Raw genomic sequence first — 27,730 nt, 5'->3', positions numbered from 1 at the left:
GCCAGGCCTGGAGGAAAGAGAGGGTCCTGGCATGAGCATAGACTGAAGGCCCCAACAGGGTCAACTCCTGACTCCTCCCACAATACCACTGTGCCTCCATTAAACATTGTATGGAACTAGAAGTCACTGGAGGGTCATCGGGGACCTGGTTAGCAAAAAGTGGTGTTACTATCTATCTGGATACAGTCTCTCAGTGTGTGGAAGGGTGGCAGGAATAGAGAGGGAGGGCCACAGGGTGCTTTAGGGCCAGGTTCAAGCAGCTTACTCATGAAAACGTTCTAAAAACGTCTGGGCTCTTGCGTCCTTGGATCAAACAAAGAAAATCCATCCTTGCTTGCCAGTGTAACAAACCTCAGACGAGGCAAATCTCACAAAGTGTGGTACCTCCGGAACAGAGATTTGGTGCCACTGAGGCTCTCTGAACAAAAGCCTGTGCAGGTCTGCTGGGAGGGTGGCATTCTGGTTCCCAGACTGGAGGGCCTCGCAGGACTCGAGCTGGCACTGCCCAGGACTGCTCACCCTATCCCAGTATTTACCTCTTGTCCTTCCCCTGTCTCAGCACCATACAGGTAGTATGGACCAGACACTGCCTTACCACCCAGTGCTGGCCACTGGAAACTCTGGCCTCTGTTTACAACCAGAGGAAGGTTGTAAATAGTGAGCATGTCCCTTTGGTGAAGGGAAGCTTGGGCATTGACTTTCTTGCCCTGATCTCTCTCTCTCCTTAGGCTTTTGGTTGTCAGCCTGAGGAGACAGCTTATGATTCCTGTCGCGAGTGACTGGTTCATATCTAGAGCTGCAGAAGACGTAAGAGAAATTCACCACCTGGTTTCCCAGACACAACTAGGAAAGGCCTAGAAAGAAAGCTCGTGTGCTGGGGCTACAAGAGGTGGTCCTGAGGTGGCGGGGCCACCGACCATGAAGCTGAAGGGTTTAAGAGCTGCAGAAAGTGACTTCCGGTTGATGGGGGCAGTGGCAGGTAACCCGGAAAGGGGTGGAGGACTTAGCTGACGCCAGCGCACTGGGAACCCGCCGCGTAAGTGGTGGGACCCACTAACCTGTGGATTCGTTTTTTGGTTCCACGTCGGGTGGCGATGAGTGGAAACTAGTCTTTGAGGACCGTTTGCTTTACCTCTGCAGGTAGCCAGCGGCATACACCTTCTCCTGGTCCTCGCGTTCGGGGCCTGGAGAATGGGGGAATTAAGGACAGCACCGTGTACTGGCCGTGGGCGCGCGTCTGCCAGCGCCCAGGAGACCTTGACCAGGCTCCGAGGCTAGTGCGTGGACCACAGGGATGTCTCCGGCCAGGGGGCTTTCGATGATCCCGGAAGTAACCAGACAAAAAGTGACTCGCACTCTCTTTGAGTGGAGTTTGGAGGAGTATATAGCCCGGAGTAGTCGAGAAGGTGAAATGAGCATTTTTCCGACCGCACAGTTGCTGTGAGCAGACGCGCAGCGGGACGAACCGCGCGCGGGTTAGGCAAGGCGCGGGTCAGGGCCGGCGCAGCCCAGGAGCGCAGGGTGATGGTTCCTGCCTCTGCCAAGCTGTGGAGGAGGCGGCTTGCCGGTTTCGCGCCCCGATCACGTGCATTGTCAGTCTTCTTTCACTGTTCAGCTCCTGCAGGTAGGTGTGTGTGTGTGTGTGTGTGTGTGTGTGTGTGTGTGTGTGTGTGTGTTTTAATGACTCAAATACACGTTTAATCCTGTTTTATAGATTTTAAAAGTTCAGTGGCCTCCACCCTGCTTTCTTGCGCACGCCACGAGGATTCGGTTTTAAGCCCGCACTACTCCCCCCCTCTCCGCCTCCCCCCCCCCCCCCCAAAAAAGAACTACTTCTGCCCCAGTATCCAGGAGAGTTGAAAAGAACCGAGTCTGGCTGCCAAATTCAATCCCTGCCCACAAGAGTCGGTCACTTCTGTCGTAAACACTTGGCTCTTCCTAAAGTCTTCCCCTCGGACCCCAGAGGAAGTCTAAGTGAAACTTGCCAGCCACCAAGTTTAGGTGGACTGAGGCTCAAGCAAGTGTCTTGGCTTTCCTGGGTCATCCCTAGGCAAAAGTTTGATCTTCTCCTGGAATCTTGCAGCTGAAGAGAGGGATGGATACAAGAACGGTTGTTTCCATAGGGGTGTAACTTGAGAAGCAGAAAGAAAAAGAAAGAAAGAAAGAAAGAAAGAAAGAAAGAAAGAAAGACAGACAAGAGGCCAAATCTCAGTCTCCAGAAGCTCAGCCGAGTGGTTTTTGGCTCCCCAGGTCTGGAGAAGAGGCTTATAGCAGTGAGTCTGGGGCAGGAGATACTCCAGCTCTTTCAGCAGACTCCTAGGGAAGAGGAGGAGGAGAAACAAGCAACTGGATTTGTTTGGAAAATCTTCGCCCCTTGAAGCATGGGATAGACTGTGTGACAGGAAAGGGAACTTACTGATGGCATCCAGCGCCACTATGGGCCTTTAATTGACAGCTTGTCACAGAACCAAGGGCATCACCTTGCAGAAGGCACAGTGCTCAAGTTAGCATCCCATAATCATTCACTCAGGAAAGAGACTACTTCATTAAAGTACACCGTTCTGAGGGACTCCACGTCTGTTCCCAACGTCTGCCTGCCCACACTAGTTAAAGCCGGAAGCACAGAGCTTGAGACTAGAACAGTGGAAAGAGAAAGGGCGTTCAGCCCCGAACAGCATCTTTCATAGTGTCAGTGGCATGTGTTCAAGTTATGCACACCCATTTGTGATATGACCTTTTTTCCCCACAGTGGCTTCACTGTACTGCACAGGTGACTTCCTGTGTCACAGCTGCCTTGATGTTAAGTATTCTAGTCATGGAATATTTCCAATCCTGAAAAATCTACACGCATTTTATAAGCTTTTCATTATCGAGATAGGAACCTTTAAATGGGTGTTCAATAATGGATAAGGCCGCATCTTCACATCAACCTTGGCTTATGTGAATTGACCTTCTAGGTCAAAATCACGGCCTTTTCATTAAAATGACCAATGAATAATGTATCAGAGTGTAGTTTAAAGCTCCAAATATGTTTTCGGACAGAAATATCCCAAGAATGCAAGTCAGGTATATTTCTTAGATAAATGACAGAAGGGGCATTGCATACATGGAAATTCTCGGTTCTCAGGTTTCCTGAAACCCAGAGCGCGCATCATTAATCATTCATTGGGGTCGATCCTTCAGTCAACTGCAGCTCTGAGTAAGCCGCAGCGAGCCCTTAGCTAATCCTTCCTGCTAAGGGGATCCTGGGGTGAGAGAGGACAACTGGACAGTCAGCCACATGTGCTGGTGCCCAGACCTGCCCCTCTTGCCCTGCTGTGAGCGCGGGTGTGCATGTGCGCTCACCCTCTCGGACACAGACCGAAAACTTCCCATACGGAAAAACAAATTCGGCATAATGTTTAACGTGACCCAGAGTTTCCAATAGAAAAGCAACTCGAATTGTGGCCTAATGGCTCAGGGCGGCTCTCTAAGTACCAAATAAGCCCGTTAAATACATTAGAGGCAACAACAGCCTTCTCCTCCAGCCGCGCCACACCAAAGGCTTCCCAAGTTGGACTGCGAATCTTGGTTTGGTTCCCCACCACAAGCACTCCGAAGCGCTAGGATTCTCACAGCCGGACTTTGTTCCGGAGGGCTTCCCGGGGCCAGGATTGTGCTAGCTGGGTCTGCGGGGCAACTGGAAGGGAACCTGGAAATCGGGTCTTGGGTAGGCGAGAGTGCGTTCCGGGGACGCAGGCGTGCAGCAGAGGTGGGAGAGTCCAGGAACTCACTTCCACGTTTAAACCACCCCCCACCCCATTTCGGCTGCTGCCCCCTGGAAGACTCCCATGCTCCCGCGGAGGTGAATTCCGCGCCGTTGGCTCCGGTGGGAGGGTGGCGGTGCGGCGCGTGAGAACTGCTGGGGTGCGTGGCCCCGGTCTGCGCGTGCCCAGCGTCGGGGTACAGCTCCTCTCCGCCCGGCTTCTCCTCCCACTCACTCGCTCCCATCTCCTCCCTCCTCCACACCCCCCGCCCCCGGGACCGCGAAGCTCCCTCCCCGCACCGGCCAGAGAGTACACAAAGCGGCGGGTGAGGGGAAGCTTCGCAGGCGTGCACCAAGCAGTGAGATCACTGGCGTTATAAATATCCCAGTTCCTGCGCCGAGATCCATTCGAGTGGCCTCTCTCTCTCTCCCTCCCTCTATTCCCCGAGGCTATGTCCACCCGGTGCGGCGAGGGGGGCAGCGCCAGAGGCACGCAGCCGCGCGGGGGCTACGGAGCCCAGAACCAACCCTACAAGATGCACTTAGAACCCCCGCGGCTGGAAGAATGAGCTTGTCCTTCCTCCTCCTCCTCTTCCTCAGCCACCTAATCCTCAGCGCCTGGGCTCACGGGGAGAAGCACCTCGCCCCCAAAGGGCAACCCGGACCCGCAGCCACCGGTCGGAACCCGGCGGGCGCCAGCAGCAGTAGGAGCAGCAGGGGCACGACGTCTTCCTCTTCTTCCTCCGTCTCCTCCTCCCCCTCGGCTTCTCTGGGCAACCAAGGAAGCGGCTTGGAGCAGAGCAGTTTCCAGTGGAGCCCCTCGGGGCGCCGGACCGGCAGCCTCTACTGCAGAGTGGGCATCGGTTTCCATCTGCAGATCTACCCGGATGGCAAAGTCAATGGCTCCCATGAAGCCAATATGTTAAGTAAGTTGCTCGCCCTCCTGGCAAAGCGCGTCCTAAGCGGGCGATGGGGGGATTCGGGAGGGACAGAGGCTATTCCCTGGCCCACAGGCGCACCTTCCGGAGCCCTGGCTCCTGGGACTAAGCTGTCCCTCGGAACCGCGGGGCGGGTTGGGTGAAGGTGCATCTACATGGCGCGCACACGCGCACCCCTCTTGTGGGTATGAGGAATGGCGATTCCTGAGGTGTAGGCTACCAGAGGCTGGCGCACAAGACAGGTACCTTGTTTCCAGTTTGCCCGGGTCCCAAAGAGAAGCCTCCAGCCGGTGCCTGGAGAAGAAAACAAAAATCTTTTGCTCCTTTAGTTTCTGTTTACCTTCTGCTTCTGTTCACTAGGCTAACATTTTTCATGAGGCATCAAAGTGCATCCCCTTTCCTTGCCTATAACTGAACAGTTATTTTTCAAAAGAAGAATCAGATCTCACATGCCGGTTCCCCCAACTGCCACCATAAACCCCAAAGTAAGGTACATGATACATCCATGTATCCGTCTATGTCTCTTGTATATGCATATTTGTACATTATATACATATAGAATATAGGAGAGATCAGACATCCCCTGGTTGGAAGAAGACAGCGATCTGGAAAACTGGACACGTTTAGAGTGGGATACGTGATAGACATTCGAATTATTAATTCCAGAGTTGGGTTTAGCAACGTTTAAGTATGTTGAGACCATGACAACACCTTGTTAGGAAGCGGCCAGCCTTTGGTCCCCAAGGACGATTAAGGAAAAGTTCTTTATTTTGGAAGAAGGTCAGAGGAGGTTCAATTCCGTACAGGTGTACATCGTGTTAAGCTTTTTTTTTTTTTTTAAGCTAAGTTTTACATTCTCTTTCTGAGTTTTCTCTTTAGCTGTCTTTCACCCCTCTTCCTATTGCCTCTTTCCTTCCACGCCATCTGTGTTTCCAGACCTTCGCTGGCTGCCCCGCCTCTGATTCCTCTCACCGCCTCTAGGTAGCCAAGGGGAGAGATGATTTGGGGGTGTGTGCGAGACCGGGGCGATCTCTTTGAGGCTTTTCCTCGGTAGGGCCAGATCGCTCATCCAGCAGGGGTTAATCCAACAGATAGACACAGCAGGGGCCTGCGAGATAATCAGGAAGAGCGGGAACGGGGCCAGGAGATCGCGCTGCGTACGGTCACCTGGCTCCGTGTGGCCGCCTGGTAGCTCCCAGGTGTACTTAGCTTGCTTCCTTTCAAACCCACAGCCCTACGGGCCATTCAGTGGGCTTCTGACTACCCGAGCTGCAGAGGAGCGCGGGAGCCCCAGCAGGGCAGGCAATCTGGGAGCCGCTTGCCAAGCAGGGCTGGAGGTGTCGCGTCCATGGGGTACCCCGCTGGCAAGCCTCCTCCGGAGGGGACAGGAGGCGGGATGTGGAAGACCTGCCGGTTCGCGCCCGCCCCTGCCCCACACCCGTCTTTTGAGCTATGCTGCTCCAGCTGGCGGTGTTACACGTGGTAGGTGTTACACGTGGTAGCCCCCTGAACCAGAGAGGGGGCTCCTCCAAGTGTGCCCCAGCGAGTCCCGGGGCCTCCCACGCGCCCCGTGGAGGAGGCTGTTTCTACGTTTCAAGGTTCATTTCACTTTTATGAAACAACTCAACCGTCTTTGGAGATAAAGGGCAAGGTCTGTTAGGGTGAAGGGGAATTTTCCAAGATTTCAGGGGCAGGGAGAGTCATGTTAATTTCAGTATTTCCCTTTGTCTCTCTCATTTCCCCACACCCAACTCTTGAGTCCATCAGACACCAGAGCTCATTCCCCGCTTCTAGTAATCTTTCCACCTCTCTTTTCCAGGAAACCTTTTTCTGTTCTGCTCTTGTAGTTTACCCAGGAAATTAGCACCAGCAGTAGATAACTTCTGTGTTCCCAAGGGAAGGCACAAAGTTAGCATGCACCACGCTGCAGGTTGGGGCTCAGGGGAATAAAAGAATGTGTCCTTGGTGGGTTTTGGTGTAGTAGGGATCTCTGAAAACCAGATTCATTCCCAAGATATTTCTCTCTTCTCTTGGAAAAGACAAAGATTCTGCACCTTAGGCCTTGCCAGAGGGGAAGTTCTAGAAAAGTAGAGAAAGGAAATTGAGAACCCACCAGCAAAGAATACATTCAGCTAAAGAAGGCATTGACCAATATCTCTTCTTTCCAAGGTACAGTTTATTTTAAAATCCACTTTGAAAGATACTTAAAAAGAACAGGGATGTTTACAAAACAGTGCCTAAATAAAACTTCCTTAATTTAATACTTTTCCTAATTCATTCCAGGTTAGAATAGGCTTTCAGGGTTTAGTCTGTATCTTTCATATGGTTTGCCATCATTCTTCACTCATTCTTCATTCATTCATTCATGCACCTATAATAGGCTACTTAATTCATCAAGCTTGATATTTCGATTGCTTTTGGGAGTTGGAGGATTTTTTAAATTTGTTTTTGCCTTCCATAGCTGTTTCACGCAGAGAAAACCAAAACTTAAGTGTTTAAATCACAGCGATTTTCTGCTTTGTGATGTCTGGAGTGTCCAACACTACTAACTATGATTTTTCTACCACTGGTGGATGAGGAATTTATGAAATATGTCATGTGTAGTGGGGGAGCACGTAATTTGGAAATTTCAAATGAGTCTCTGCCCTCAATATCTGTGAAAGAGAATCAGAAGCCTGCTAATTGTTGGCTGGTCATCTACTTCTTTGAAAGCAGCACTTGACAGTTTCCTGACACATACATAAACTAAAGCATTGGTCATGGACTGTTGGTTAGAGTACACAAGGAAACAATTGTGTAAGTCTCACAAGAGACACTGAGAGCTGGACCAAAAAGGACCATAGAGGTACCTCATCATCTCATTTTACTGTCTGTGAGTTGGCAATGATAGAGAACTTACAGTTTTTTTTTTTTCTTTCTTTTTTTGGTCACAGCATGCTACTTCAGAAAGAGTCAAAACTTTGCCACCAAACTGCAGTCTAAATGATTCTTTTAAACTCAGTAATTTTCTGTAATGTTTGTCAGGACAGATACATATATCTGTACATATACATATGTTTTACAACTATCATTTGATGTTAAAATTTCGGCAAACTGTGAATGTTTTCTAGTTTCACCATCAGAAGTACACTCAGGCCATAAAGTTTGAAACACAGTTTATTTGGTTAAGGCATACCACTTAATATGTCCTTACCTTCTCTTATACAGTAGTTAGCCCAAGTTTTGGACACAGAAAAAAATAATCAAGCTCATAACATTCTTATTATGAAGAAATACTAGGGAAGAATGAAGAAAGATGGACAAGACAAGACAGATGATAAAATCCAATTATTGAATAGAAACAAAGGGTTTGCTTTAATTCATGAGCTTTCAAGTTTAGTTTCAATGCTTCTGTTGACTTATGGTGGGCCATTGAAGAATAGGCAGTCAAGTAATTCTCAATTCAGGGAGCAAAAGTTGAAGGTTATGGCTGCACAAAGCCAAAGTTCACACAAAATAGGAAAATTACAATCATATATGTTGACTAAACTGAATCCTCAATTTTACTAATTTTTAAACATTGAAGTTCACTATCAATTTTAGTGTCCTATAGAATCAACCTTTCTATAGTCCCCCAGAATCTGTATCTACTGAATAGAAAAACTCAAATGGAAATTTTCTATTGCTGATTTAATCATCAAGGTCTGCTACACTGGGCATTTTAAGACTCAGATTTGATAATGATACCCACCCAGACATCTGTGTCTATGTGAACACAAGTAGAGAAACTTCCATTTTAAATGATTTTTCTTTGAGGGTTTTCAAATGGGCTTCTATCTATGTCATTCTAGTATGTTATTTACTAAGAAATGGGAAAAGTGAGAAATCTGCGTAATTTTATCAACCACCATTAATAGAGTCCTGTTGTATTAAAAACTCTGGAGGGGACTAAGGTAAAAATGTAGACATATATTTTCTTCTTGAAATAAACTTACTTGGTAATATATGCCCATGCTTGCAAGTAAGTGGATTAAACACTGTGTGCATAAATTCTTGTCTCCTTCAATCTAGATGTCAACCCCCAAATTACACCAAGAGAAAAATGGTTCCTTCTGTTCAACACTGCTTTTTTCTTTTGATCCTCTTACATGTGAACTCCCTAGGAAAGATAACACATTGTCTCTAGCACCTTAATGTGAAATAATTATACTGATCCTCTCTCCTTGCCCCACTTCCTAAGTAGGAGAGGACCAGAATTGTAGGAAAGTAAAACCTGTGTCTGTACGAATGCTCATTTGTGTCTGTATGTATGTGCAGGTGTCCTGAGAAAGGAAAGAGAGGTAGTGACAAGGTCAAAGAAAATAATGCAATTTGGCAAACATGTATTGGCTATCTATGGTCTGTGAGATACACTTAGCCTTCCAGAATTTTGCTTTAGGGATACCATCCTGGTATCCGTAATGTGAATTGTAAATTCCGATAAAATTTATTGTTATTGAATCCTAGTAAAAGTCGGGAAATTACTGAAATTGAGAAAAATTTAGTTTTAGAGAAATGTTTTCTGGGATTTCTATATGTGTGATTTAATGCATATGGGTTTAAAATATTTAGGACTCTTTAGTGAGTTACTGAGATTTGGCATAGTAAAATCAATAATTGTGTGATCTCTTGGAGGTGGGGTCAGGAAGCTGAATTGTAGGGCTTGTAGAATCTGCTCCAACATTCTAGTAAAAAAGACATTGTGAAATTACTGTTGAAATTACTTTGGAAATTATGATCTTAATAGCATTCCCAATATTACATCATAATTATGTTAAGATTTAGAAGATCATCCCAAAGCTGCCTTATGTGTTATTTTATCTGATCTCATCTTTTATCTTTCCTGCATTCTTTATAATTTTAAATAGAATAATATATGTGAAGGTATATTTTTAAGCTTTCAATTAAATAGAACTTTAAAAAAATTATAAAATCCATTCATTCTCAAATATCATTTTTATAGTAGAACTTGCAAGAAAAGAAACCATGCAGTATATGATAAAATCAGAACAGTTTACATATATTATCTTATCTCTCCCATCTAATTTACCACAATGGAAAGTTTACACAACATATACACACAGAATGTACAGTGTGTTAGGAAACAAGTTAAATGACTCAAAATAGGTTTTTCTAAAAATAGAATATGTTATGGTCAGAAGTTGTAGCTCACATAGACAAAGCATTAATGCTCCCATTAAACAAGTATTTCTAGAGCCTTTGTCTTGATCTTTCAAATATTAACCTATAAACATATGTATCCAATAAGAATTTTATCTTTTATGCTATGGTGTATTTTTTCACTAACACGCAGGTTTGCATTTACAAACTCAAATGCTTTTCTGTAGAATGGAATAAAAACGCTCTAACAATGTAGAACCATGAGTAAATTGGGGGAAAACATACAACCAACTCTCCTTTTCCACCAATCCCATATTGTCTCTTTTGTTTCTATTGTTCCACACTTAGGCAACTTATCAGGTTTCCATTTCTTGCTTTTTAACACATGTTTACACAGCATTCACAATCATAACCCCCATCTTCCAAATATCTAAAATCATCAATGCTGTTTTTAATATCATTCTGTAATTGTATATATATATATATATAAAACTTTGTATCATGTTCTATTTATGCTTTATTAATTATATTATTACAGTATATTGCATTGTACATTGTATCTAACTTTACAAAGCATTATGTGTGCTTTGTCACTATTTGATAAAATGGCAATGCTTCAAAATCTTTGGGTGTGCATCACAGATAACTTATATGGCAACATCTATTGAAAAGAGCATTTTGAAAACATTTGAAGAAAATAATTTATGAGATGACAGTTTCTTTCGGAATTTCTTCCTAAAAGCAAACCTAGTTCCTTCCTAATAGTTTTTGTTTTGTTTTGTTTTTAAGAAACATCTACTAATAAAAGTGGTAGTGGCAGTTTTCTTGAGATGTGGTTTATTTACTCTGGACTAAATACTCTTCTAACAGAAACAATAGTTCTTCTGCTACCCTTTTCCCCCATGAACTTTCTAATCAAGTGCTTGTAAGAAGTCAAGTTGAATAAATAAATAAGCAGCAGTATTTGCTATATTTATAAGTATAAGCTCACATTGTGCAAAAAAGTACCCAATGAATATATTCATATATATGTATTTATATATCTTATATATATGGTTATTCTCAATACTACCTTTTTAATAAATGAAATAATTTTATATGTACTTCCAATACTGCAGGGGAGGTTGCTATTTTAAGAAAATCTGGTGAATTTATCTGTTCAGCAGAATACTGTTAAGATATCCTAATTAGTATATATGTTCAGAACATAATAGATTGAAAGATTGAGATTTTCTTCCCTTCTCCTTTCCATCCTTTTTTCTTTCCTTCTTTTCTTCCTAGGACAGGTCTCTTTTTAGCGATAGTGAACTGTATTATTTTGTCCCCCCCCCCAATTTTTTGCAATTTGATGTAGGCAATTAACAAAAAGCACTACCATTTTCTCATGTTCATATAACATTATGTATGAGTTTATGACAAACAGGCAGGAATTCCAGTTATATACAGACTACAAATTTCATCTTCTAAAATACTCTATAAACTGTGGTATGTGATTCTCTTGACACAGTGGATGTGAACTTTCTTTTTTAAAAAAAAATTTTTTTAACGTTTATTTATTTTTTTTGAGACAGAGAGAGACAGAGCATGAATGGGGGAGGGTCAGAGCGAGAGGGAGACACAGAATCCAAAACAGGCTCCAGCTCCAAGCTGTTGGCACAGAGCCTGACGCAGGGCTCGAACTCATGGACCGCGAGATCATGACCTGAGCCGGAGTCGGACGCTCAACCGACTGAGCCACCCAGGCGCCCCTGGACTTTCAAATTATTATAGGAGACAGAGGGATGTTGACTTGATAATGCTAACTATGAAATACTAAATATAAACAATAATGTAATAAAATACCTTATTAATTTTTTTGCCAGAAAAGCCATTTAAAATACAAGATGTCTCAAACCATAATGCATTAAACACTCATTGAGCCAATAATCCCAAATTATTTATAATGCTTTCAACAACTTTTTATGTGTAGTCTTTAAATGAACTACTCACTGAATGATTGAATATGGTATATATTGATTTGTACTTGTATAGTTATTACAATTTGAGAAGAGAGATTTAGTTCATGTAAGTAAGTATTATTTGTCTCTGGCTTTCAAGTTTCTATTAGTATTGGGTCCAAACTTTATGAGCTGCAATATTAAAAGCATTATATTATCTTTGATAGAAAACAATGGATGGGAATTCTTTTGAAAAACATTTAAAGAAATTTCCGATTCCTTTACAACTTGAGAAGATTATTTCTATTGTTAAACATTGTTTACTAAAAATGACTTATTATTTGTAAGGGAAAAAAGAATTATTAATGAACCAGGACTAAATTTTTGAATATTAAAATTTGTTATTTTAAATGAACACTTGACTGCTAGGCTTTTCTTTTTTAACATAATGAATGTTATGGAAAATAAGGATGTTAAATACTGGGGTTTTTTTTAATCAAAACTATAAAGAATGAAAAGAATCTGTGTAGAAATTTAATTCTTCACAATGGTATATAGAGGAGTCTGTGTTTTATTTTGGGATTTCTGTCATCCTAGGTATTTTGGAAATATTTGCTGTGTCTCAGGGGATTGTAGGAATACGAGGAGTTTTCAGCAACAAATTTTTAGCGATGTCAAAAAAAGGAAAACTCCATGCAAGTGTAAGTAGAACCACTTTATGTTTGTTCAAGGTGTTACGGAGATTTCACATTTGTAGAATGGAATGAAGTGATTTTCTACATTGGTAGAGGGACAATTTGCTCAGAGGACTTAATGTGTGTGTGTGTGTGTGTGTGTTTTAATTATACGTACATTTAACCAAGGTGATTGTACATGTTGTTGCAAGTAACCATTTTTATATTTTATTTACTTGAAAAGATAATACACAGTCCGCAAAAATTTTTAAGGATGAATGTATTTGCAAATAGCACTCTCAAATTGATTGCCATTTTTCATTTATTGAAATTGGCCCAACTGAGGAGAAATATCATGGAAATAATATAGAACATTTAAAATGTACATGTTTATGGTGGCTGTGTGTGCGTTTTTAGTAGATTAGGTTCTTATTCAATTTTACAAGCTATTCATGATGTCAAAAATTAGGCCAAAGTAATATAACCTATTTTCACATTAGTAATTATGGAGAGAAACCAATAAGGAGAAGATTTTTGTTCCTTGGAGAAATTTAATTTATTCATTTGAGGAACTCTCATTTTGTATTTTTGTTGCATTAAATAGAATACTTCTCAAAATTATGAAGACTAATTTTGTACTCAAAAATTTCTACAAGCCACATATATGTGTTGTAACTGATTTACAAATTAAAGATTTCTATGTTTTTTTTTCCAAAAATGCTGATTACTTGGGAAGCATCAAAACTTTAAAAAAAAATTTTTTTTTTCAACGTTTCTTTATTTTTGGGAAAGCGAGAGACAGAGCATGAACAGGGGAGGGGCAGAGAGAGAGGGAGACACAGAATCGGAAACAGGCTCCAGGCTCTGAGCCATCAGCCCAGAGCCCGACACGGGACTCGAACTCACGGACCGCGAGATCGTGACCTGGCTGAAGTCGGACGCTTAACCGACTATGCCACCCAGGCGTCCCAGCATCAAAACTTTTTAAAGATAACAAATATGTTTAACTTAGTTTTTCTACTCACAGGTTTGGTTTACTTGTATTAGGTCCATATGCACAGCACTTAAAGGTGACTTAGGCTCTTTCTGTAGCTTTGTCATATTAGGTCATTTGTACAAAGTAGTTATCATTTAGCGTTAGTCCTCCACTTCTTATTTTCTTTAATTCCTACTGAATGAGTTGGAGAAATATCACTTTCTAGTGTTTGAAGTATGTAGGAACTTTCAGCTAGGAGTGTAATCAATTGAAACTTACTATCTATGATTTTTTACCTATAGAACTTTAAAAAATTCAGTGAGAATTTCACTTGGTTCAATTTGTAAGAATTTCAGTTTTCTTTTTTCTAGCATCTCAAGGTGATTTTTTAATACCTCTTGGAGGGGGTAGCGGAATTCAAGCTATTTGTGTAGTTATTTGTGGATTAAATGAGATAATACATTTAAAGCTTTTAAAACAGTATTTGGTACACAGTAAGTGCTCAAGAAATACTATCTGTTATATGGTAAACTAAATATAATAGATTCTAAAACTCAGTTGGTTGAGATAAATGGAAAACCTTTGCTAATCTCTTTAATCACCCATTGCAAGAATTATAAAAAGGTTTACCTACTTCATTTTCTGAGGTGGTTATTGTATTCTAGCAAGCTCTACTATAGTTTTCATCAAGTAATCACTCTTTGATTATTTATCTTAAGAGGCAAACTTCTGCATCACTGTGGAAAAGTAGGACATGCCATTTTATAAAAAAAAATTGATTTTAAAAAATCCGCAGGCAGAATAGAAAACAATGACCAAACGCATCTGAACACAATCCTTTCCCCCAGTCTACTTTAAGATTGTAAAAAATTGAAACACTTTTGGAATCTAAGCATCATAATGAAGTGTGGTGCATGTAAAGAAACTTTCTCTTATTGCTTTGTTTTGGGTAAGCACCTTAATTTTTTAATTGTTCTGACTTATGCCCTAGTACATGCAAAAAATAGACCAAACTTGGGCCAGCTTCAGGGTAATGGCCACAGAACTCGAAGCATTACAAATGGATGCCAATTAGAAAGGTCACACTGAGAGGTGAGGATACATGATTCCTCTGTCAAATGCAAGAAACAAATTTCCAGAAATTTGACCCAAATGTCTAAGGCTGGCTGGCTGAAATAATGCAGATAATGCAAAAACAGCATCTGTTATTCTTTCTCATCTTGGCAGGCTAAAGTTATTTCATGGAATAATGACTTTTAAACAGTACAAAGCAAGTCTTGCTCTTGTCACTCACTGAAGCTCTTTGATATTAAAGTCGTTCTAATGACTTTGAGCTGAATTGTAGATAAAAAAATTAAGCCCTATGATTATGTGGATTCTTCTTAAACCTATTGTCCAAGCCCGCTTTCCCTTATCTGAGCTTTTATTAGCACTTTTTCTCTAGATGGAAACCTAATTAAATTACAACGTGATTTATTTTTAAGGAAGTTGAATTTGGAAATAGTATTAATCCTAGCAATTATCAGTTTTATGCCCAGATGGTTTCTTCCTGTTTTCTTCTAGTTAAACACGTTGAAAAATTATTCTTGTAACTTTAGATATAATCATTTGATTTAGTCTTGATTTTCACAAAATTGCATGGTCACTAAAAACGCTAAAAAAACCTTTATATTTTTAGGATTAAATGTATAATTTGTGAGTTGCTTTAAATTAGTAACTGTGCAGAGGCATTTAAAGCCTACCTTTATAATCATTTTTCTATATATATGTGTATATTTACATCATATTGTACATCTTAAACTTACACAATGTTACATGTCAATTATACCTCAATAAAACTGGAAAAAATTTTAAGTTAATAGAGTACTTTTAAGGTTTTATATATAAAATAAATATGAACCAAAAATATGAAGCATTCATATAATTCTGGGGGAAGTAATTTCCATACCGTATTAAGAAATATTCATGGATAATTGTAGATTCTCAGCTTAGTTTTTATAGTAACAATTAGAATATTAAAAATTAGTTGCTGGGCACAGGCAACGCATTTGCATAGTTCTTTAAAAGTTCTTTCACTCACATTATCTCATTACATGATTAGGTGAGGAAAGAGTCTTAGAGATGTTAAATAATTTCGTTAAGTTAACACAGTTAACAAGGGATTGAACCAGAACCATCCTTTTAACATCTGGTTTCTCTGCAAATGCTATAATGCTTTGTAGGTAAAATTTAGTTGAGAGAAGATACTAAATTTTGTTTGGAACCGATTACATTGTTTTCACCTATTATTTTATAGGAATTAACAATCGCACAGTTTAGTAATATTTTTATACTACATGTCAAAGAATAAATATTGTGGCACATCCTTACAATATTTTGCTCGTGCGTCGCCTCCCCATCTTATGCAAGCTCTGTTCGGACTCTTTTTTTCCCATCTATTTCTGTGTCTTTAGTTTCTGTGTCTGCCACAGAACCTATCACAGAGTTTTGCACACATTGGTGGTTCAATGTGATGATGCGCCACATAGGAAACGCCTCTCGAAATGAACTTTCAAAGCAGACGAGAGCTATATTTTGCTCACTGAAAAATTTCATTTATAAAATGCTTCATTATCAGTAGACGCAAAAATGGCAAACCAAAGTATGAGCCCAGAATGGGTACACTTAGGCAATATTGGTACTGATTTTTTTTTGCGTGTGCTAAGTTTGTTAATTCAGTGTGCATGGCTTCCTGACTCATTCAACCTACACATGTCGCAATCTATATGCAGCTCTCCTTAAAATCTTTACTAGTATACTTCAAATACACAGTGCAGCCAGATTCCTACCATGCAGGTTTTTTCAGCATTCTTTACAAGGGTGAAGATGTACGGTCTTCTCCTTCTTCAAGATGTGTTGGGAATCTTCGAGAGTGGGAGTAGGTGACCGCTTCCCAAAGAGCCATGAGGGTGAGTCAGAGCCTTCACTGAGACCTCCACTGTCCTTTTGAACTCATTCCAGGCTGAGGTACCTTGTGGAAAAGAGCACCCTTCCCTTTCTGTCTCTGTCTCTGACTGCTCGTCTGTTCCTGTTCCCTCCTCACTCTGTTCCTGCTCTCTCCTCAGGTTTGTTATCTCTATGGAAATCCCCATAGAGCACCTTTCTGGATTTATATGAGGTGGGTGCAGATGTAGGAGTGAGAGACCTCAAGTGTGGTGGTTACAAGCATAGTTAGATTGTGTCATTCTAGTTAAATTAAAACTAGTCATTTTACTTAATCTTTCGCTTCTGTGGTTTTATGAATTGTAAAAGGACAAAGACTAAAATCATGATCTATTGTGATAGTTGCGCAGTTTAAATGAGATAATACATATAAAATACTTAGAATAGTGCCTGGGAAGTATTCAGCATTTAATTTAGAAAAGATCTTCCTTAATTTGCTCTCAGGCAGCTGTTTGATGATCCTGTCTCCTCTCTTAGAAGACGACTTTCTGATTTGGGGGTCAGGCAGCTGTGACCCTTCAGATATTTAGACCAGCCCCAAATCCTGTTTATCACTGACCTTCTTTTTTTTTTTCCTTTAGGTCCACTTTTAGGCACTTTTTGTGCCTACAAGAGCCCCTTATCTCCAGAGTTTCCTTTTTTTCAAGAAACCTAATTTGAAAGCAAAATTCCCAGGCTCAAGGTCTTAAAGAGGCAAGGATTTCTTAATGATCATAATCTCATAACACTTTTAGACCCCTGTTGCATCTTGTTCTTTTCCTAAAGAAAATGTAAATCTTGGAAAAGATGGTTGTAATGTTTTTTTTTTTTTTTTGCCTTTTCGTAAATCACGAATGATAGCACATTACCTATTGGGGAAGAAACATTTTAGCTTATTTTAAAGGTCCAGAGAGAAGCATGTGGTAGTATTATTTTTGTTTCTCAGGGTTTTAGGGGATCATGTTTGGAAGGAAAGCTAATTGCAGAGTTTACGAAACAGGCATGGAATGTGTGCTTGATCAGCCCTAAGCAAGGACTAGAACGTCTTCCTTTCCTGGTTTCGGAGGGTGCCAGCTGGCTTGCCCAGGATGGGAGTCTGGACTGGACTTCCTGCGCTGGGGGCAGTGTGAGCAGGAGTCAGCAGCCTCGAGAGCTGGGCATGTTTACTGAAAGGGGAAATGGACGCTTGAGCAATAGTTACCATCATTATCATAAAAAAAATAACCTATTAAGCACTCCACTCTCCCAGTCAAGACCATGAGCTCTTTAAAGGCATTTGAATAGAAACTTCTCTTGCCCTCTAAAGGCTTTCAATTTATGTAGTAAAACTGAGTGTCCAGTTATTCAGTCTCAAAACTGGGGTCAGGGTGCTGCCTTTACAGTAAATGCCGGTTTTCCCGTAATTTCACACTATGTTGATCGAGCTAGAGAGCCTATTTTGTTGCGAAAATCTGGGTGCCATGAATTAACTTGCAGCTTCATTTCAGCCTACAGCGAGAGAGGGTGTTCTATTTCTCCAATGGTTGGGGGAATGGCTTTGTTTTTTATCAGCATTTTTGTCAGTATCGGCAACTTCAAGACAAGTAGGACTATACAGAAATCTAGGAGATGCCCTTGGGTCTCTATAGTGTGAAGGAGCTGGAATCTAAGAATCAGAAGATGGGAAATTTAAGTCACAGGTGCTGACCCTGGCATTTGGTAAACATGGGGCTTTAGATGAATCTTTGTCTTTATCTCTCTGACTGGAGGATTAGACAATAGCATCCTACTAGTCATGAGATTATTGTGAAGGTGAACTAATAGATGCAAAACCCCTGGTGCATACAGTAGCCCTCAATAGCCCCTCTTTTTGAGCTGTTAAAAGCATCAGAGGGAAAACTCTTACTTCACCTGCATCAAATCACACGGGGTGCTGGTTAATGATGCAATTCCAGGGTCTCAGCTTAGATTTACTAAAGACATAACCTCTGGAGATAGGGCCTGGGGAATTTGCATTTTGAACTGGCTCCCCAACTAATTTTAAGTCAGTTCGTAAAGTTTGGAGGGGAACAAATCCTGTGGTTGTGATTCTTCATTACATTACTTCAGGCTGGTTTATTGTGAAATCCAACTTGTGTATTCCCTCAGTCACTCGGGATGAAGAACTGAGATATATAATGGAAAGATGTCCAGTGCCAAGCAGGAAATAGGCCATGCCCTGGAGATAGCATAGTATGGTGGCAACTGACCTATACAAAGCCTATGTAGTAAAGAGTAAAAGGCAGCCCTTTGGGTGCTTGTCGCCCGGCACTGGGCTGTTCCGCTTGGAAGCGATGGGAGCAGGGGCTGCCTTTCAGCCTTTAATCACCACCAAAGGTGGGTTCCTTCGTTCAGGGAGCTTTAAGCACAACCACACAAAACAGCCTCGGCTAAGGGCACCTGGCCAGGCAGCCCCGTAGGTGGGCATAGGGACGGGAACCAAGAAGCACTAAAAGGAGGTAGGGAGCCAGAAGCAGGGATGCATGCAGTCAGGAAACTTTGCTTACAGTACAATTTGGCTTATAATTGTTTTTATCGCAGTCTATAATAATATTTTAATTATTTAATAATATTGCAGCCCACAATGACATTTTAATTATTTGTATTTGGTTAATTATTTTCTTCATAAGGTTTTTCAAAAGAGGGAGGCAAATCAAAGAAAACGAAGTGAAATAAGGAAGTAAACTTGATTAGTACCCCCACAAACTCCAAGGATTATACTCACGTTGGTGCAAATTCACTCCTGTCTCCATACCTCTTTCATCTGTTACGTATTTACTTGTGTTGTTGCCCGTAGTGAGAATTGGTACTTGTTTGCATAGACTCAACTCATTCACTACAGGATCCTCACTCACCATACAACACGATATGTACTAAGGAACGAAACTATGTTGAGAGGTTTCAGAAAGCTTTTTGAAAAATATTGTTTCAGAAAGAATTTTTTGTTTGGCTTACTTGACGCTCAGATTTCAACAACGCAGAATTAGTCTTTTTTTAAAATATCCCGGTTAACCAAAATTTTACCTTCCTTGAACTGAATTTGACCTTTCTTCTAAACATCCATTGTGTGTTCTCACCGTGTGAAGAGGTGAGTAGAATTAAGGCACGGCACCCTTCTAATCCCAAATCCATGTTTTCCTTAACTGCACTCTTTCCCTTCCTCTGAGTTATTAGGCTATCCAAGCAAAAATGGTTAAATTTGTTTAAGGTTTATTTGTTTTGTCCATTAGGACTATATTAAACTACATAAAAATTAGCCGGCTTGAACATTTCATTTTAATTTTGCAGTGTTGATTTGTTGAATGTAACTTGTTTTTACACTTGCAAGATCAAGGAGAAATTAAGGAGAGGGGTGACTGAGTGTTGGGTAAGCATCAGACTCTTGATTTCGGCTCAGGTCATGATCTCAGGGTCATGGGGTCAAGCCCCACCTCAGGCTGTCAGCACAGAGCCTGCTTGGGATTCTCTCTCTCTCCCCCTCTCTCTCCCCCTCCCCTGCTCACACTCGCACATGTGTGTTTGCATGTGTGCATGTTCTCTCTCAAATAAATACACATCAAAAAAAACTAAGGAGAAAAACATATAATGTAGCTCAACAAGGAACATGGACAGGACCATGTCTGTATTGTTTCTCATCATAAAAGTGGCAACTAGCACAGTGCCTGACCTGTGATACATAGTCAAGATCTGTGGAATAGACTGGTAAAAAAATGAATTTGAAACCAAGATACTGGTTCTTTATGTTCGGTCTTGTGGCTGATGGTGCTAGCACGATGAGGCAATGGGGATCCTGCTTTCAATAGCTTCTTTGAAATTTCATTCACCTCTCTATCTCCCACCTCAACTATAGAAAAAGTCTTTATGTCAATGTCACTCTTTCTAGGGAAACAATGTAGTTCTATTGTTTTAAAAGTATATAGTTTGCCAGGGGCACATGGGTGGCTCAGTCGGTTAAGCGACCGACTTCTGTTCAGGTCATGATATCACAGCTTGTGGGTTCAAGCCCCTCATCTGACTCTGTGCTGACAGCTCAGCACCTGGAGTCTTCTTCGGATTCTGTGTCTCCCTCTCTCTCTTTGCCCTTCCCCCATGCACGCTCTCTCTCTCTCTCTCTCTCTCCCCCGCTCTCTCTCTCTCTCTCAAAAATAAACAAACATTAAAAAAGTTTTTTAAAGTATATATTTTGCCAAAGGACTTCTGATAATTCAAAGAGGATTTAAAAAGTTAAAAGTAGCCTGGAAGATTTATTATACAAAACTGTGTAATGGTAAACATCTATATGTTCAAACACCTGTAGCTAAGAACTATATTGCTTAGTGACTCTTTGCTATAAAACTGGTTCATGCATGATATTAGAAGCTGAAATTCATTGTTTAGGGTCACTGTCTTGTCTGAATGAACAAGGCCAGGAATAGTGGCAGGAACAGTCAATCCCCTCAAGAAGAAACCAGATCTCTTGGTGAAAAAAATTTGCTGAAATCTTTGTTTCAAATGGTGCTGTTCCATCACAGCTGGAAGAATTTTTCAGACAAAACATTAATTTAGAAGTCAATTAAGAAATCCAAAACAGTCTGACCGCCTTTACTCCTATTCTAATGAGGGATTTTGGAAAGGCTGTGGGGCTACACGTGGTGTGTGGGTCCTTAGGTTCTGAACATCTCTGCCCTGGGTGACAGTTAAGTAGCTCTTGAAAATCTAGAGCCCAGATAGCCTTCCTTTGTGTTAAGAAAGAACTTATGGACGTGAATATTAAGGAGGAAAAGAGAATGGTTTTAGATGAAATAATTTTAGCAGGTGGAGTCGGTGAGCTTTCATTCATCTGAAGATTCTAAGATGGAATTGCTACAGGTTTAATTCACCGTGGTGTGTGTGTGTGTGTGTGTGTGTGTGTGTGTGATTGTGCCAGTAAAGAAAATGTTAAATAATGCAGTCCACTTTAAAAAACCTGTCAAAATTGGATAAAGTGGTCACTGCTATTTCTATTTCAGAAAATAGACTTTTGCAAAATAGGACTAGAAGTCAGGTTTGGGTATAATGTATTATATGTCTTTAAAAATGTTTTTCAAATACATTTGAAGAAAAAAAAATGAGGCAGGGTAAATATACCTGCTACTCTGTTTGATTAACCCCCCTATACCTTCCTAAAATGCTTATCCTTTTATGTAGCAGAAAACATTACAAATGGCTATGGCATTTATTTTAAATAAAACTTTGGGATTATCTAATGAAATGGGAAAGCATTTAAGTCCTTTTAAGAGCTAAGTAACTATAAGAAAATCTACATTTGACTTGTAAGAAAGTCTTTTTAATGAAAAGAAAAATAAGACAGTGATGTCAGCATAGCTCCCTTGGCCTAGACATAGGCTGGTAGGGTATGACAAGATGACAGGAATACCATAAGCGATAGTTCTTTAAAACATCTGTTTCCAGAAGCTAGAGATCAAATCCAGGGAATCACCAGTAGACTTGTGGAGATTCTAGATATATAGCTTCATAGTTCTCAAATAAAGAGCTTTATTGATTGAACTCTACTTGAATGTAAGGAACTTGGGTTAACCGTCGTATGTAACATAAATGCTCTGTTGGAAGTGCTCTGAAATCGGTTGTCTTCCAATACTGTCTCTACTTGGCACAAGTCAAAATATTCATATGACCGTCAACAGTAGATCTAGGTAGATTCCCTTCCGCAGTTCTGACTTTCAGATAATAGCGTTGTGATCTGCATTGCAGAGGAAAGCTTGGCATTATTAGAAAAAGTAAGAAAAAATAACTTTTAATTCTAGTATAGTATCTCTTGGTCTGATATGGAAAGTGTATCATATATATATTTAGTGTTTTTCTATATAGACATCAGTGTATTTGGTATTTGCAAGCCGAGGAATTCTATACAATGGTGCTCCCTGAAATTGTGAAACCCAATGATCTAGGATAGGAATTCTTATCCTTTGAGAGTTATGGCCTCTTTTGGGTTTGATGAAAGCTACCAATATTTTTCCTAGAAAAATATTTTGGTATTCACAATAACCCTGTGGATAAGACCTGTGGATAAGGAGCCTGACACTAAGACATTGATTGGCAGAATTGGTATCTGATCACAGATCTGTCTGCACGCTTATGCTCTACACCCCCAGACCATCTTCTTTTAATTCCTTAACAGAATCTTCTGTTAAAACTTAACTTTTTAACTAGAAATTTCAAAGTAATTTAAAGACAGTAACAGAATTGAAATATATTAAGAGTTCCTATTTTTTAAATATACATTGATATTATTTCACTATGTACACAATAAGCAGAAGTCATCAGCATTACAACCAGGGCAAACTAAGCATTTTCCGAGCTTTTACTGGCCTACTTTGTCAGCCTTATCTCTTGTTCCTTCTACCATGAATCCTACCTGGAAGTCATACTGAATTACTTACTACCTATAGTAAGTGTCATGTTGACCTGTGAACACACTGTTCCTGCTCCCTGAGAATCATTTCTCATGTCACCTTGCTAATATCTTGTACTTGAAGACTCAGCTCAGATGTCACCTTTTCTAGGAAAACTTCCTTGCCCTCTGCCAGCCGCCTCCATCCTCTTAGATTCCCTTCCGCTATGCTGTCATTGTTCCCTCTGCATATCGCTGTCCTCATTCCCTGTATCAAGCTGTGCCATGACGGATGTCTACTTGTCTGCTTTTGCCACTATTCTGGGAACATTTCAAGGGCAGACATTATGTGTGTGTGTGTGTGTGTGTGTGTGTGTGTGTCTATGTCTGTGTCTGGGGAGGGGAAGAGAGAGAAAGAGAGAGAGAGAGAGAGAGAGAGAGATCTGGATGAAGTATTGCTAGTGACTCCAAAAGTAATTTTTTCTTCTTGGCATCAAATATTCTCTCCTGTATCACTGTGTGAAGATATATTTTTTCCTAAAGAACTCTAACACATGCAATATTAATAGGGCCATATGCTACCCCTCTCTCAGCACCATGAATCACACTGATAACATTGAAAAATGTATTCTTATTTCAAAGGAATAATATGACCCCATTTCTCGAAACATGCATTCATGTTTTATCAGGCAATTGTTCCTTAGTAATTCAGTTCTATTTATTTTCTTGATGGCTTAAGAGGGGAAAAATATTAAAATATTAGAAGTTATTTTTTTACTGCAAATCTCAAAGTAATTTAAAAACCGTAACAGAATTTCAACATATTAAGGGTTCCTGTTATCATTTTTAGATACATTGATGTTATTTCACTAAGTACACAGTAAACAGAAATCAGCATTACAAAGATGAATAAAGTAGGAAGATAGAAATGAAAATAGTAATTTAAAGCAACTTTTTAAAAGAAGCCAATATGTCTTCGGGCCCCTGGGTGGCTCAGTCAGTTAAGCATTTGTCTGAGTCTTGATTTCAGCTCAGGTCATGATCTCACAGTTTCCTGAGTTCAAGCCCCACGTTGGGCTCTGCGCTGACAGTGCTGAGCCTGCTTGAGATTCTCCCTCTCTCTCTGCCCCTCCTCCACTCACATTCTCTCTGTCTCTCTCAAACTAAATAAAAAAAAAAACTTAAAAAAAAAAAGAGGCCAATATGTCTTTACAAGAGAGAATGGAGGAGGAAGCTTTCCGTCAGTGGACATTTTGGTTTTCCTTTACAGTATAAGACCTCATTTTATTACATGCTGAAAATATTATTACTATTTACAAGTTTTTCTTCTTTCCCCCCACCAGGCCAAATTTACCGATGACTGCAAGTTCAGGGAGCGATTCCAAGAAAACAGCTATAATACCTATGCCTCAGCAATACACAGAACTGAGCCAGCAGGCCGGGAATGGTATGTGGCCCTCAACAAGAGAGGGAAAGCTAAGCGAGGCTGCAGCCCGCGGGTTAAACCCCAGCACATCTCTACCCACTTTCTGCCAAGATTCAAGCAGCTGGAGCAGCCAGAACTTTCTTTCACCGTCACTGTTCCTGAGAAGAAAAAGCCACCCAGTCCTGTCAAGCCAAAGGTTCCCCTTTCTGCACCTCGGAAAAGTCCCAACACCGTGAAGTACAGACTCAAATTTCGCTTTGGATAATATTCTTCTTGGCCTTGTGAGAAACCATGCCTTCGCCTCAGGAGTTTCCACGGGTGTCTTTATGGCTCTGAAGAAAAACGTTCGGACACACCTGCAGCTACACTCCACCGTAGTGAAGTCCAGTCACTTGTTTCAGCGCGACTGAAACAAAACTGTTTTCTGATAGGAACTGAACTGGAATTCTTTGTCCAACATAGGGAGCACACTGCTTCAGTCAGGACGACATAAAGGCTTTTGCTTTATGCTTCGTGCATACTCTGTATTTTGAGAAAGTTAAACAGCGCGGACTATGTATTTTTCTGACTTTTACAGATCAGCCTGAAAGAACATACATGATACATTTTTATTTTTGGTTTCCAAAGAATATTTTGATGCAGATAAAATATTTTATTAACTTTTGTTTTTTGTTTTTTGTTGTTTTTTTTAAAAAAGTACCTCTGCATTGAGCCTATTTTCTTACTTTTATTTTAATTAATATGACATAACCATTTGAATGCAGTTTATGAATATAAATGTGTTTATAGCCCATTTGTAACATGTGGATTTTTTCATTTTTCTTATTCATCGCACTTTCATTTTTTATTTTTATTTTTTACCATACCTCAGATAATGTAAGTTTAGTCCATCATCTTAAAATGCTTAAATTCTCTTCAACACCACCAAAAGCTCAGCTTAGATTTGTGTGTGTGTGTGTGTGTGTGTGTGTGTGTGTGTGTGTTTGCGTGTAAATTCATGACAGTATGTGGAATCCTACCCCTTTGGTGGCTGGGCTATAATGGCTTAGGAGTAAGGAGGAAATTAAGGATTTTTTTGATGGTATTATACACTGGAGGTAAGGAAAAGGATTTGAGGCACAACTACACTAAGTCTGCAGCATTTACTGGGATCTGATTCTGTCTTGCCTTCATTTCTCCTTTTATCTACTCCCCTGCCCTCATTCTTGAACAGCTGGAGGAATACATTTTATTCTGTCCATCAAGCACACACTATGAAACCAGAGTGCTTAAAAATACCTCTTCTATGACCCTCTGCTATCCCCACTGTATAGATCCACGGGGAGCAACCCACTTAGCAGAAAAACATGGAAAATTGAAGAAGATGAATCGTGTAACAGTTATGCACGTCAAGTTCTGTTGTCAAAAATATTCTTATTACTCAGCCAAACACCCTTTGAGTTTGCTGTCCTAAAGGTAACCATCCCAATGAATAGATTGCCCTTTAGAATAGATACTCTCTGATGTATATTTTAAAAAAGGTGGCCGTGCAATAGAGGAAATTTAATTTGGGAATTTGATGATTGAAAATAACACTTTAATTCTCAACCTGCATACTGAATGTTGGGCATAAATCACAGAAAATTTGACTTAAGAGAATTTATGTAATTTATTTACTTTCCTGGATAATCATTTCTATGGAGTTCTATAAAACATAAGTGTTTATATCAGAATGTGCCTGTAAAAAAAGGTACAGCTAATTCTCAGAAGTATGTCTTTCACAGGAAGAGCAGAAGAATTCACAGAAAGTTTCTGTTGTATGTTTAAGCATGCTTCTTTTCTTTTAAAGGATACTAACAAACTTTTCTAAAGTTTTGTTTATTTTGGCACACAAATGCAAAGTAGCAATTTATCACAATTGAACTTACTACTACTTAAGCAGATTGCCTTATTTAAATAGAAATAAACTATACACATATGATATATATGAAATCACCCATCAATGAAATCATCATGCCTCTACTCTAGTATTGTGTTTTATTATAAAGCCAATAGTCTGATTAGACATTGTTTGCATTTAATACATGATTTAAAACATATCAAATGAGATACTACAAAATTTTTATTTAATTTATAAATTAAAATTCTCTTGGGTTAAATGAAACAGGGTTTTGGAAGCAAAATATGTCCAACTCTCATCCAGCTGGCATATCACCTTATATACACAGTACAAAGCTGAAAACAACCCTCTAGTTTACTCTCATATATTGTTAAGAATTGTACACCGTGTATCAAATTCTTAGTACACATGAAAAATTAAAATTGTAAAACAGAACAGTAGACGTGTTCCTAAATGGGCAAGGAAAAGATGATATTAATGATGATTAACAACAAACTAAATTAATGCATATATTACATTAGGCTGATGCTGCTGGTAGTTTAGGTTAAACTGCAAAATAATAGCTTATCTTGTACTCTAGTTTGATTTGATTAGTACATGAAAGTTAAAGTAGGATAGTTACTAAATATATATCATGCAAGTCAGGACTCATTAATTTCAAAATTTAAAGCCAAGCTAAAATTAAAAAAAAAATTAAATTACACTTATCTTCAGTTTACTGGCCATACACAATTACATTTAATTAATGCTCACTGAAGCTTAAAGTTACCTAAATTAATTAATTGAATGAACTCATGTACAGAAAACACGTATAAATGTAACTCCTTACTAATACCTAGAACATTTGAAGGGGGTCCTTGCTTACGTCGTTTTCGATAATTTTTAAGTAACTTGGCCCATCTAACATCAAATACGGTTGTTTAATCATGGTTACATTTACCTAAAAACGTCAATGAATTTGACATTAAAATTTAGAAACCTAATTTGCCTAGGAGACAGTAAATACCTTCCTATTGAGAATTCAGTTTTATTAATTATATTATGTTTAATTTAAGATATTCTTTATTTAGAACATCTATAGAAGTAAATAGAGGGTTCCAATAAGATGTAATAATACTGTGGTTTTATTTCACAAATAATACCATCACTTGTTTCTGACGAAACTAATTTGAGAGGGTGGATGTATATAAATTATCTTAGTTCATTTGCTGAGTTATAGTAGCCAGAGGTTCAAAATTATGTGATGATAATAAAGGATACCAACAAAAGTTATTTCTGAATATAATAATTATATTGCTTTAGATGCTTTTATTTCTTATGACTGAAAATAAAACAACCATCTGCCAGGTAAATTTTTTATAAAATTGATCTCGAACTAGAAAATTGAATAATTTTCTTACCTTGACATGTTTGCCCTTCCATGGGATGGAGGAACCAACTATGACTTCCCACATTTTCAATAACAAAATGAGAATATTGCACTAACCAAAACCTTGAATTCTGGCACTGTGCTGGCATTGCTACAATGAGAAGCAAATGAAAATCACTTGTTGAAGAGATTCTATACCTCCTTTAAGATTTCTTTCATTGCTATATCTAAATTTTGATCATGTGAAATCTATTTTTAAGCCAATAATCTTTTTAAAAGGTTTTGAGAGAAGCTTTGA

General features: G+C 39.9%; 1 protein-coding gene across 2 annotated transcripts; it reads left to right on the top strand.

The window, feature by feature from the left end:
- Nucleotides 1-4,267: 4,267 nt before the first annotated feature.
- Nucleotides 4,268-24,703, top strand: FGF5 (fibroblast growth factor 5). 2 transcript variants are annotated; one of them, XM_047857239.1, is made up of 3 exons: nt 4,268-4,671; nt 12,357-12,460; nt 24,102-24,703. In XM_047857239.1, exons 1-3 carry the CDS (start codon nt 4,311-4,313, stop codon nt 24,447-24,449), a joined length of 813 nt encoding a protein of 270 aa, XP_047713195.1. In that variant the 5' UTR covers nt 4,268-4,310; the 3' UTR covers nt 24,450-24,703. The 2 variants fall into 2 exon arrangements, with proteins under 2 accessions (XP_047713195.1, XP_047713196.1); XM_047857240.1 differs by lacking the exon at nt 12,357-12,460.
- Nucleotides 24,704-27,730: the final 3,027 nt, after the last annotated feature.

The sequence above is a fragment of the Prionailurus viverrinus genome, chromosome B1 (assembly GCF_022837055.1).
Source record: "Prionailurus viverrinus isolate Anna chromosome B1, UM_Priviv_1.0, whole genome shotgun sequence".
Classification (NCBI taxonomy): Eukaryota; Metazoa; Chordata; class Mammalia; order Carnivora; family Felidae; genus Prionailurus; species Prionailurus viverrinus.
Note: the sequence above shows the minus strand (reverse complement) of the source record. Positions and strands in the feature narration are given on the sequence as shown.